General features: G+C 41.6%; 1 protein-coding gene across 7 annotated transcripts; it reads left to right on the top strand.

Moving 5' to 3' along the window:
- The first annotated feature begins 546 nt into the window (after window positions 1–546).
- tmem201 (transmembrane protein 201) lies at window positions 547–11966 on the top strand. Of its 7 annotated transcripts, XM_061268929.1 has the most exons (12): window positions 547–802; window positions 1662–1782; window positions 1862–2056; window positions 2135–2314; window positions 2746–3086; window positions 3158–3355; window positions 6422–6639; window positions 6957–7019; window positions 7522–7711; window positions 7769–7812; window positions 8004–8117; window positions 8892–11966. In XM_061268929.1, exons 1-12 carry the CDS (start codon window positions 702–704, stop codon window positions 9062–9064), a joined length of 1938 nt encoding a protein of 645 aa, XP_061124913.1. In that variant the 5' UTR covers window positions 547–701; the 3' UTR covers window positions 9065–11966. The 7 variants fall into 7 exon arrangements, 3 of the variants coding, with proteins under 3 accessions (XP_061124913.1, XP_061124901.1, XP_061124927.1); XR_009710917.1 differs by lacking the exon at window positions 7769–7812 and having other exon boundaries at window positions 8892–9033; XR_009710915.1 differs by lacking the exon at window positions 8892–11966 and having other exon boundaries at window positions 7769–7879.
- The last annotated feature ends 969 nt before the right edge of the window (window positions 11967–12935 follow it).

Here is a 12935-nt window from a genome sequence, read left to right as displayed (position 1 = left end):
AAAGATCAATGTGAGACGCGTGGCCAGTGAAAGCCTGATCATTGTCAGTCTGCTGCCCTCTGCTGGTCAGTAATAAATACATCTGAAAACTCGTGCATCTTCAAATCCTCGACGGACGAACAGACAGACGGACCGACAGACAGAATGAATTTTAACTGTCTCAAACATGTAAACAATACATGAAAAAAAAAAGTGAAAGTCATGAAAATTATGACTTTGTATGAGTGCTAGATACAGATTACAATATAAAGCACATAATGAGCAACGTTTACATGTCTGAAAAGGAGGATTTATTTAATCCCACCAGAGAGAGAGGGTGAGAGAGAGAGAGGGGGTGAGAGAGCGAGAGCGATACCTTTGCTCATCTATCTTTTTTATGGATATGAAACTTTCTTAGCAAAAGATATACATTTTTCTGTCTTTGAATTTAAAATGAATGATTTTTTTTTCTCCAATTCAATGTAATCCTGTAATTTGTTTTCCACAATATACTGTATAATTATCCACGTCTTTCCCAAATGCAGCACTAACGGGGCATCCAGTGTTGACGTAGTTTCCGTTTCCGACACATGGGCCTGGACAAACGACAGGCTCTTTTGCTAGTTCCAACTCGGCGTGCAACATGGATAAGCAGAATCTTTAAGAAATAAATAAAGGACCCATTTCCAATTTGTTCTACCATCAGCTTTTCGGTTCATGCAATGGAGACGTTCAACGACCTTCTGCGACTCTATCCTCAGTTGTTGTACAGCACTACAGCGTTTGTGGCAGGCGGTGCGCTCATCTACAAGCTTGCTAACAGGTAACAAAATGGCATGGGTGAACCGGCAAATCAAACGATTTAAGGGTGCGTGAAGTATCGTCATTGCAACTAAATAACGAGTCTTACTTAAACTGCTGTCTCTATTGCGCGGCCACCTCAAACATCCAGAAAGATACTCAAAAAACGCAGACCCACAAAAAAATGAAACCCTCCACAAATCGGCGCGGTTCGTCGGGGGAGTCACAGACAACGGTGCGAGCTGATGGACCGTGAGTGTCGAGCCTCACTTAAACAGGCGTACGTGTCGACAGCGTCCAGGGTACTCAGCAGATGGTGTGCGCCACAGGTCGGCAACAACCAGGGTCAGCCACCGTTGGTCGGCCAGGTGGTCACTTGCGTCCAACACAGGCAGCAGAGCTGATGAAGCATTGCAGACATCGGCTACCTGCATCCAATATAGGTAGCTGGCCGGAAGCACACATTCAGGGACAGGCAGTAGGATCGAGACCGGCTGGGTGGGCAGGACAGCTGAGCTGAGTCGAGTCAGTCCTGACTGAAGCGGGCAGTAGGTCCCGGATGATGCTGACTGGATGAGGAAGATGGCTGGTTCGCACCGGTCCTGACTGAGGTGTGCAGTTATCCTAGCAGCTAGGGCCAGGCTCAGGAAGCCCACACTGAGCTGCAAGTGGTAGGTTCTGGTCGGACGTTCTTTTCATTGTTATCTGCCCCTGTATAATATAACAATTGCATTGGCACTTTGCAAAGTGGATCAATTCTACATCTATTGAAAATTCCCCACATTATTAGGATAGTATAAGCTGTTTAATTATTGATGATGAAATGTGGAGTCATGATTCAAGTATAGTTATTTAAAACAACGACTTTGATCGATTGACAGGAAAAAGCCCCTGAATGCGACTGTAAACTGCTGGTTCTGCAACCAGGACACAGTCGTTCCGTATGGCAACAGGAACTGTTGGGACTGTCCCAGCTGTGACCAGTACAATGGTTTTCAGGATGTAAGTTTCCCCTCACTGTTGATTACTCATGGTGCACGTCCTTGTTGTGTGTCTAAACATTTGTTTGTCCTGATATCAGAATGGGGACTACAACAAGCCAATTCCGGCCCAGTACACAGAAGACCTGAACCATGGCGTGTTTGGCAGCATTCCCACTCAAGTCACTCTTGGTACCATGCAGTGGGTGAACTCGAAGATGCTGCTTTGCAGGAAGTGCAATCACAACCAGTCAACTAAGATCAAGCTGCTGGCCTCTTTCATACCAAAGGATGATGTGTGTATTAATTAAAATGCTTGCTTTGCCATTGTCAAGCCTGAAGAGGGAAATAATCGTTTCTTTTTCATTCTCTAGGGGAACTACGATGACGAGATTGACGCTTACAAGTGTCACTTGGAGGAGCACTACAAGCTGTGCAGGCCGTGTCAGGCGGCTGTCGACTATTACATCAAGTATCAGAACCGCCAGCTTAGGACTGTGCTGCTGAGCAATAACTTCAGACGCACAAAAGAGTCCCTGAGGGGCTTCATAAAGGTACAGTATGTGCAGAATCGCCATTAAATGTCATTTGAAAAAATAATGTGTGAATAATGCTGGATTAACATGCCATATCCAAGTGTCCACTGCCTATGCGGTACACAATTCTTTTGGCTCTATTTCAACACATTTCAAGTGATCCAAGTTATAACACCGGTGTTCATAGTGGCCACTTATTAATGTTGAGCCCCATTTAGGATGTGTCAAATTAAAGATCTGTCAGTCATATTCGGCCCATGTGGCCATCAAAAGTTTAGTATGCTACAGTCATTTTAAAATTGTCCTTCAATTTTAGTTAATAATTAAAGTTTTCACTTATCGTGAAAAATAGGGGCAAGTTCCAAATGCTTTTGTCACTTTCGTCCCTTTGTTTGACTACTTTTCTAAAGCCTTAAATGCTTCTAATCCATTGCTCTATTTCTCCACAGGGCTCCCTCGCTGCATCGCTTCCTATGGCGGTCGTACTGCTCAGATGCCTCTCCTTCGTCATTTGCGCCGTCCTGCTCGCCATGTCTTTCTCAGTCGATTTCCAGACGTCAAACGAAGAGCAAAATCGTCTCCAATCTGACGCCCGCAATGTGTCGACCACCAACAATGGCACCAGCGATGGCGGCGCACAGTCATGGCGGAGCCTGCTGGAGCTCCTTCCAGTTATACTTGTAGACTACGCCAAGTTCTTGTGGCTCTTTGGACAAGTTAATCAAATAGCGGTCGTTTGTGTCGGCCTGTCATCGTGTCTCGTTGGTCTCTTATTAGCAGGAGCCGCCAGGTAAGTCTCGCTTCTCTTTGGATGTCTGGTTGAAGAGGGGTAGGCAATAAGTCATCTGGTCTGATTATCAGGTTGAGGAAAATCGACGTCGTGTCTTCAGTGCTGTGGTTCGTGGTTTTGTGTTGGCACTTGCTGGCAGTGTATGTTGAGGATGACGCGTCCAGCTGGACCCCCGCATACGTCACCACGGTGCTCTGTTGCATCGTCAGCTTTGCCGCCGCCGTAGCGACGCACAACCCTCTGAGTCAACAAAGAGGCAGATATAGAAGGTCAGAATCTCAGCACAGATGTACTTGAGCTGTTGTTGCTGCTTCCCTTTCATTCTTCATTTTTAACAAAACCAAAATCATGCAAAAATGTGTAGTTTTGAGACACACTTTTGGTGTCTTCTTATCGCCGCTCAAGCAAGACATTTCACCAGCAGCATCGGTAATACTACAACAATAAATCACTAGTCAAGCTGATATAGAGAAGTTACAGAGTTTCTGCTTATCAAAATTATGTGAAACACACTAAATGTGCTCCCACACATTATTAACCGTCCTCAATATTTGTAAAATGGTAAAAATGATTGCCGTTATAGTAAAAGCTTTTTTTTTTCCTCCCACCGCTTAACGGTCCAGCGTCCCAGTCAGTTGCTATCTGGGAGATTTGCGTCATCGCCTGGCCACTTACCCGCTCATGTGATACACTGTTAAAAAACGGAATTCCTGGAGATTTGAAAAATGCCTAACATTTTAAGACGTCCAAAACCATTTCATACTCCGTCAAAAATGGTATTATGACTATCACGGACTAGCCACGCAAGATACCAACGCAGAGGCCAGGTTCTCTGTGTTGGATTGACACACCTCACTTGATCCAACAATCAAAGGTTTACCCAAAAAACGGTTTACCCTGTAACTGGGTCCACAACAGCCAATGCACAAGTTGAGCATAAAAATTACCCACCCGCACACACTTTGTTTTGTGATTTGAGCCGGCAGCCTAAACTGTAGTGATGGGGAAATTAAGCTTAAATTTGCTTCATAAACCAGTTGTATTTTTTCGCTCCTCCAGATGGCACACTGTTTGACATTTACCTAAAAGCACACTGACTTTCCATTTCTTAAACCCCTTTATTTAAACCAACAGTGCCATCTAGGGGAGCCAAAAAATACAACTGGTTTATGAAGCAAATTTGAACCTTCATTTTACCATCTCTAATAGCAGTTTCTTTTTCTTTTCTTTTTTCCTCCTCTCTGTACTAAATAATGTTTGAATGTAACCATTACTGTCTTGCTCATTTTGTCCTCCACGTACCAGCCAATGTGTTGTCGCCACTTTTCTTTCCATATCTGTTCATACAGTAGATGTAAAAATGAATGCACTTGCAACACTGGGATGTAGCAAATCAGAAGGAACCAGCATCTCGGAAATGTTCCATCATTGTGGCTGACAAAATGGAGCAGAAAGAGCTGTAACCCCAAACCAATATTGCGAGCTTTCCTAATCAAGTGTTCTGTGGAAATATAGTGTCAATTTCAACCAATTCTTACAACTTGCGGTGTACACAATTTCGTTTTACAACAGTGGCTCACTTGGCCGGTGTGTGCCTTTACTTCAGCCCTCTGTCACAGTCCTCTTGCTTGATTTTATCCTGTCAAGTATCCAACTCTTCCCAGTGCATACAATGATTCCCAACCAGGTCTGTCGCAGGAAATGACAAAATAAAGTAGCTGTGCCAGTGACCTGGTGAAAGACAGGGGGGGGGTTAGGGTTGTGTTGTGAGATTTTTCTTTTTTTAATGGGTGCCTTGAAGGTTGGGAACCAGTGATCTGAGGTTTAACGCCACTTTTAGTTGTGATGCTGTATGTGATAAGGATGTGTCTTTCAAAGCACTACTTTTTTGATGTTTCAACTTATTTTGAATGTAGCTACAGTTTCATATGCTAAACGTATGTATTATACTAATGTAGTGAACGTTTTTTTTAATAACATTTATAATCCTGAACATTATGTGAAGTCTTTTAGACGTGCTGAAAATGAAGTTATCATTATGTGTCAAGCTTCCACATAGAAAAGGAAGTACGACATGACTGCGGCTGCTGTCTCCCGTGGCCTGCATTATATTCATTGATAATTCTGAAGATATTATTCACATTACAAACTAACTTATTCTTGTTTTATCCTTTGTAGTACTACAATTGAATCCACAAATAGTAATATTTATTCGTGTAAATTTACAACTTTTGCAGAGTATTTATTTTTTCTGTGTCACCTTTATACTAGTGTTGAAGTAGCAGTGACGTTGTTGATTGACAAGTATTGTTGTTGATTGACAAGCTCAAATGGGAGTCAATAGACAGCATAGCAGTGAAAGGTGTCCACAAAGTCTAAACCAGGAGTCATCAATATAGTGCCTGCATCAGGTGCCATCAAGAATCACATGAGTAAATTGTTATTAATTCGAGTTCACATCAATGAATATCATTAATAATTAACAATAACATAATGAAAGGTAGTTAATCCAGAAACTCGCCCTTTGCAGAAGTCACTCGGTTGGTGATCCCTGGTCTCAACATTTTGCTTGAATGTGGTGCAACCTTTTGCCATGGCTTTTGTTTTCCATCTGTTTGAAAGCTGTCTGCATGCTGAAATCTAACTTTTACTACCCACCAGTCTACTGTTATTTAAGACTGTCATAGTTTTGCTCTGTATATATAATAAACAGCTTAAATAAGCATTTGTCCTTTTTTTATGTACGGTAAAGGCAAAGTTGCTGTGTTCACTGAAAACGCCAATTGGACTTTTTTTACTTGACCTCAAGCTTCTGTATAACCGTCAGACGTGGTTTAAACGGTCTCAATGTGCCCAAGCTGTTTTGGAGTGCATGCACGGGCAGCTGTCCCTTGCTGGTTGACAGCTGTCATGGCATCTCTGGCACCGTTCACGAAGCGCTGACACTTGGCCTAAACGTTAGTGCTACTATGCAGTGCGCCATGTGTCAACTATTAGTTTTTTTTATTTTTATATCCAACTTAATGTTCATATCCTGGGAGTTGCCTTAGTCCTGGTGTGCACCAATTTTACACAGTAGTACGAAAAACATGACTATTAAGACAATTCTACTAAAAAATATCTTGCTAGTGAAGACTGAGTGTACGAGAGTACATGGACTTTATGTGCAATATTACGGGTAGTGAATAAATACTCAAAAGGCTTTCCGCGCAAGGGTTATGCATACTGCACATTCAGACTAAAATCAATGACGTTCCAACACTTTATTCTGTCTTCTTTTTTGTTTACCCCTTTCAGTTGCAGGTTAGTAGACTGTCACTGCTCTTGTTTTGCAGAAACCTCACGGATTCCTCCATGTGCCCCTTAAGCAACCAGCCCGCTAAGCTTACTCCTGAAATGATCCGCTCCTTCATCCCCACACCTCCTCCCAACATCTTCAAGCTTATAAACCACCATAAGACTGCCCCAAAACCCAAGGGCTCGCTCTCTTCTCTGCCGTGCCGACTCAAGAACGTCCTCTGCCTTGGTACCATCTCCACCTTCACAACGACAGGTAGCACTAATGACTCCTTTGGGTTTGATTCCCACAGCAGATATGTAGATGTGTGGGATGGAAAAACTGAAACGGTTCACCGCCTCGTCCGTCTACCAGGAACTCAAAGTCTTGATTATTAACATGCATTAGAATCATAGCTCACTGAAATTGCTTTGTTCAGAGGGGGCTCCTAAAGCTGTATTCATATTTCCATGCCACTAGGGGGCGTGAACGATTACATTTTGCTTGACCAACATGTCCTGTCCGTGGAACAAAATTGTTACTGTAACAGAAAGGGATAAGCGATTACTAATGTATCACTCTTGTTTTTCCAGATTCAGGCTACTTGTTCAGTGGAAGCAGACCGGCCTCGGTCTACAAAGATTCTCCTCCTTCAGGTATTTAAATGTAAAAACCTTAAAGGTCGACCACAGTTTGCTTTTGAAACGAATGTTCCCCTAAAAATAATGCAAAGTTTAGTTATGCCTAATCAAACAAGCCTTGATGAGTTTTTTTTAAGCAATGTAGACTGTCTGATGATAATACAGGCCTGTCTTGAATTTGATTTCTCGTACGTCTCCTTCAAAACAGTCTGTAATCCTTAAGTCTGTCATTTTATAAATGCCAGTGACCAAACGCCTTATCTTTATTTTCTTGAGGGCAGTGCTTAATCTCAGCTCATTTTTTCCCTCTAGAGCTCTTTGAAAACAACCATTGGTGCTTTTTTGGTGATTGTCCAGTTCGGTCGCATTGGGCCACGTCACTCTGTGTGCAATCGTCTTAACACCACATTAACTCCACTTGATAGTCAATTTGACAGAAAGAAACATTAAGTTGGACCGGTGCAGGTGTTAGCGTAAGCATTCATTTGGGCTGTCTGTCACCTCTTGTTTTTCATAGACTACTTTTCAATGAAGTCATGGAGTCGCCCATCATCGCCCGGGCTCTCGCCGACTCCCTCGGTGGACAGCTCCGCGACGTCCAGCTCGTGTTCGGACAGACAGAGTCGTCCTCTCATCAGCCCGGCGCGTCTCAACCTGGGCAGCCCCAAACTCAAGATGTACTCCAACAAGACGCAGTCCACTTGCAGGTCTCCGCCAGTGTCCCCGACAAATATGCTCCACTCTGACCAGGCCTCCTTTTACAGCGGTCGCAACTCACCAGACATGCCACTTTTCTCGAGCCAGAGTGGTGAGTCGTGAGTGCAGCAGCAACACAGCTAAATGATGTGCCTTCACTGGCACAAATGCCAATGAGGGTATGAGGGCATGTTCATCGCACATTTTCGCAGGTCCCCCCCCCCCCCCCCCTCCCCATCTTCTGTGATTTACCTCACTTTGCCTGCTAACAAATTCACATTTAAAGACAATTTTCTATGACAGATTTGACTTCAATAGACGACAGTTTGAAGGAGAAAGCGAGCAGCTCGTCTGAGTCTTTAACTTCACTGGTTGGCATGACAACAGGGTTAGCAAAAAACAGCCCCACCTCACAAAGTAAGCTTTTAAGCATCCAGTATCTTTCTTTCTTTCTTTATTATACTGTATATGGATATTGATTTATTTGAATTGATGACCTTTTGGTTTTATGAAAGTTTGAAATTGAGGCTTTTGCTTGAGTCTTCAATTGACTTTATTTCACAGTGGAACCTTCTAAAGGTCGAATAGGGTCTCTTCAGGAAACCAGGTTTCCAAGTCGAAATAAACCATTCTAGGATGAAATAAAAACAAGTGAGTTAAGTGAGTCTTGTTTAAAACTGAAAAGCACACAAAACTTTAGTCTTAACTATACATAGTGATAAATAACAAATAATTTTTTTTGTAAGCTATTTTCATTTGTTGAAATAGAAAAGTGTGCTGTTTTTCTATAGCGTTAGCTTGAAATTCTAATGTGTAAGTAGTGCACAGGATGCAGTCATTCTGCATTTTCAATGGTCACGAATCGTTGTAAAGCTGTTGGCAAGATCTCCTGGAGTACCGTCCAACTTGATCACAATGGCATCTATTCTGTAAGCCTCTTTTATGTACAGTATAGAGTATACGGTGGGCCCTTTGCATGTTGATTAGTTGAGGGAGGTCGATCAGCGTTTTTGTGATTTATTAAGATTCCAACCACTGGTTGTTTTCCCTTTAGCTAAAAATGTCAATTGCGATGGATGCATTCGCAGGAAGCAAATTTAAATAGCTCCTGTTCTTGTTAAAGACTTTGAATGTCTTGCGACATGTCAATGCTTAATAAAGGCAAAGACTGATTTTCTTGGTTTTGCACAGATAAGACGCGGCAGCTCTGGATGGTGCTTTTATTCGTCAGCCTGAGCACCAACCTGCTGTTTGCTGCTCTCTGGATGTCCTACAACTGGACGCGAATGGTGGACGATGGCTCTCCCATTCCCCTGTTCCATGAGGTTGTCTCTACTTTGTTAGAAAGACTCAAGAATATCTAACACCATAGATGACTCCTGTTTTAGGAATTGAGATGAAAATCGTCTTTTGCGTACAAGTGTTTGCTTGAAATGTATGGCCGCCGGTGTTGATGTGCAATAATGTGCAGTTCACTGTACCTTATCACGTGTGACAGTAATATATATATATATTTTTTTGTGACACCATTGCTCCCTTATGGGCCGTCACCTTTTTATTAGAGTTTACATTGTCTGGTTGCAATGTCATGGTCGCCTTTTGTGCGGGCTTCCACTACTGTGGTTTATTTTGAATGCAGACAAGCAAAGAAATGGAAATTGAATATTGCGCTTTAGTTCAAATCTGTCTCTGTTCTTTTGCACACTATAAGAATAGGTCATAACAGCCTCAATTTTGCAGTCGAGTCTGACGCCAGCCATTTCGGTTATTTCCAAGGGCCAACTTCAAATCTGGATAAGGCATTGATCTTCACATGCAGCATTACTTGGTTCGATTTTCTTGCGGTGCTTTGCAAAGTGGCTTATGAATGTCCGCTGTGGCAGCTGGCTTGACTCGGCCGGCCACCCGCTAATGACTACGTTTGCCATGAGACTGACTATGGCTGAATACATGCAGGAGAGTTTTCAAATAGGTTTTGGAACGGGCCAGGCAACTCAATTGTGTTAATTATTAATTCAATGCCCTTTTATAAAACGGTAACTTGCATTGTTTTAGATAGCATTTTGTAGACCTGGTATATTTGCTTTTTTTTTGTAATTACAAATATGTGAGGGGGTGATTCAGTTATATTTAAATGACGTAGTATTTACACCAAACATCCCATATGTGCTGTCAGTCTAAGTAAGACATGGGCAAACTACGGCCCGCGGGCCACATCCGGCCCACGGGGCCGTTTAAACCGGCCCGCCAAACTTGAACAAATTGTATTAATTTTTGGGGGGTCATTTTCCCTGCAATTACTATGTTTTCCCAGTAGATGGGGAAGCGCCCGCCCGCGCATTTACTCCCGGGAGCCGTGTCAGAAAGCTTGGTGCACACTCCCAAGTGCGTGTGCGTACTCAGTAGTATGTAGTAATTTCATCTATCAGTGCCGAATTTCGAGTGTAGGCTGTGACATCAATATTCTCGTAATTTGCGCGCTGAGTTTTCAGATACAGTTTTACGCTAATGCCACCCACAAACCTTCCCCTGGAATCCTTCCATTAAAATGAGTGGCCCGAGGAAAACATATGATGTTTTCCAATCTTTTCAACATTCGGCACTCAGTGGACACTGAATGTTAAAAAAGAGTGGACAATTTGGCTCGACTTACGTGTGTGAGAAGACGTTCAGCCACATGAACGTCAACAAAGCCCGTCACAGATCTAGGTTAACGAACCGACACCTCGGCTGTAGCCTAAGAATTACCGCAACAGATTTTACTCCAGACTATGATGCACTAGCAAAAAAGAGAAACCAACAATACTATTGATTTCTTTATTACTTTATTGAGATGTATTCTTTCACTGATTCTTCAAGATGATGTATTTGGTCAGAATGTTTGCCCTTGGATGTGATTTCGCCTCATTAGATAAACATATTTCATAAATCTGATCTGCAGGCGCTGAAGTGATGGAAAATGTTATTCATCATAACAGTGTCGTATTTAATAAGAATCACTGATAGTAGTTTTTTGGTGAAATATTTTTTTAATGCTGTTAATAAATGCATTTGTTTTCAAAAAGCTTTTTTAAAATATCCATGCTTTAGTATCTACTAAAAGTAAAAACCTTTTATGCAATGACCTTTACATGTCGTTTATATTACTTCACACAAACACTACATCCATCTGCTTCTGGTTCGGCCCCCCGGTCAAAATTTAGAACCCAATTCGGCCCGCAAGTCAAAAGGTTTGCCCACCCCTGGTCTAAGTTATGCGCAAGGTCATTGGGTCGGAAAAAAAAAATCTGCTCCAAATATTGTCTGGTGTTCATTGGAGGGCCATGGCTTTTTTTTTTTTTTTTTTTGCACCCCTGGTTGTAGTGCATACTTAATTTACATATCGCATCTTAAAGGTGTTTGTTTTCCTGCCTTTCCGCAATACAATACTCGTAGATTCACCTATTTGTTGATATTTTTATGGACTCTGTCATCCATAAGTCACTTGAAAAATGTAACTATTCACTGTTTTTAGGCCCTCAACAAAGCCCTGTCTAATACAAATGAAGTGTACATGATTTTTTTTTTTATTTGATTTTTTATGAAACTCGAAGTGACAGGTGTTTCATTTAGACAGCAATGCTTTGCCACTATTTTATATTATTTTCAAATGTAGAAACTCTATCAGTATGTCTTTGCTCTGTGTTTTCCCTGTAGTGTCTGTCAAGTGTTGCCAAGCTCTAACATAAGTTGAGTGCAAGGAACTAACTCTTTTTGTATTCTCTCAGCACCCATTTTGGCAAGAGTTGTCTCCCTTTGAAGCGATTAAAACACAAAAGCTGAGATACCTTAAAATCACCATGTTTGGAATTTCCTTTTGTGAATGTTGTTGCACTTAATTGTTGTGTTTTGTGTTTCATTGGAAAAGAATGATGGCCTAAGCAGAAATTATAGAAATGCAATATTGCACACAAAAAATGATGATTCAACACTGTGTCAGCCTTGTCCCTGTGTGCGTTTATTACCATAAGTTTTTTTTTTGTGCAATTTTCATACAGTACAAATGTAGTGGCAACCATGTCTTGGAAGGAGCCTAATCATGTTACAATGATTAATGACGATCTTAATTTATTTAGACATTTTGGCTGCAAAAAAAAAAAACTTTTTAAACTTTGAAAGGCTCTGGGATGATTTGTATGTACTGAGTGTTGTGCGAATATCTTTTATCACTGAGCAAAGTGAAGTGTACATTTTTCCAGGTGAATAAAATCTATTTTTCTCACTGTACCAGTATTAATTCCGTATCTGCTTAATACAGAAATTTATAAAGAAAATGTATCTTATATTTGATTCAATCACTCACCTCTGGAAAACACTAAACCTGGACGCTGGCACCAAAGAGTCAAGCTTAAGTATGTATTTACTGTGTGCCAAGATTCAAGTGCATCAATTACCGTATTTTCCATGCATAATGCGCAAAATGTAACTAATTTATTCTCCTAAAATCTGGGGTGCGCATTATGCATGGGAACAACAATTTTTGAAGAAAATCTCTCTCGAAATAAAACTTGAAATCACACCTTTCTTCTTGTTTGTTGTCAATCGCGCATCGCATTCAGCCATCCTGCCCAACACACTAAGTCAGTAAAATTCATAATTGACGACACATTGTTTGATGCGATGGTGCAATCCTTGATGGTGTGTAATTGTCAAATATTGTTTGTTTTTTAATCTCCATCGCAAACCGGAGGCCGCCATTACAGATGCGCAGAACGGATGCGCAAGACACGTCAGCTATATAAAGAGCGAGAGTTCAGCTCTATGTACCTAAATGCGTATTACAGGTAATATTTTATTTCACAACACTTTGCCTTGTTCCTTTCTTCTTTGCTGTTCACTTCAAACACGCTCCATACGAACACAATGCTCTCGTATCAGACGCTTGCTCGATCACCTGCTCGTTTGCTGTCACAATGTACCCTACACAAATCCGAAACGTTTCTTCGCTATCGAGTTTGCTAACGCAAGCGCAGTGATACTGACCGGCAGCATAACATCCGGTTGTTCCCAAAGATGATATTTTTTCTGAAATAATTTTACGTTTACGTAAGAGTCAAAATTTGGGTGCGTATTATACATGGGTACAGGCTTTTTTCCAGCATCAACATGCCATTATTATGCACGGGGGCGCATTATGCATGGAAAAACACGGTACTTAAAATAGAGTAGAGAACTTTGTTAATTGAAAAAGTAAAT

This window comes from Syngnathus typhle, linkage group LG2 (assembly GCF_033458585.1).
Source record: "Syngnathus typhle isolate RoL2023-S1 ecotype Sweden linkage group LG2, RoL_Styp_1.0, whole genome shotgun sequence".
Taxonomy (NCBI): Eukaryota; Metazoa; Chordata; class Actinopteri; order Syngnathiformes; family Syngnathidae; genus Syngnathus; species Syngnathus typhle.
The sequence above is the reverse complement of the archived record's forward strand: the minus strand, read 5'-3'. Positions and strand labels throughout refer to the sequence as shown.

Coding starts and splice junctions, on each gene's coding strand:
- tmem201 (XM_061268917.1), top strand. CDS start 702: ATGGAGACGTTCAACGACCTTCTGCGACTCTATCCTCAGTTGTTGTAC. Junction 6,640..6,956: donor CTCCACCTTCACAACGACAG/GTAGCACTAATG, acceptor TTGTTTTTCCAG/ATTCAGGCTACTTGTTCAGT. Junction 8,118..8,891: donor AAACAGCCCCACCTCACAAA/GTAAGCTTTTAA, acceptor GGTTTTGCACAG/ATAAGACGCGGCAGCTCTGG.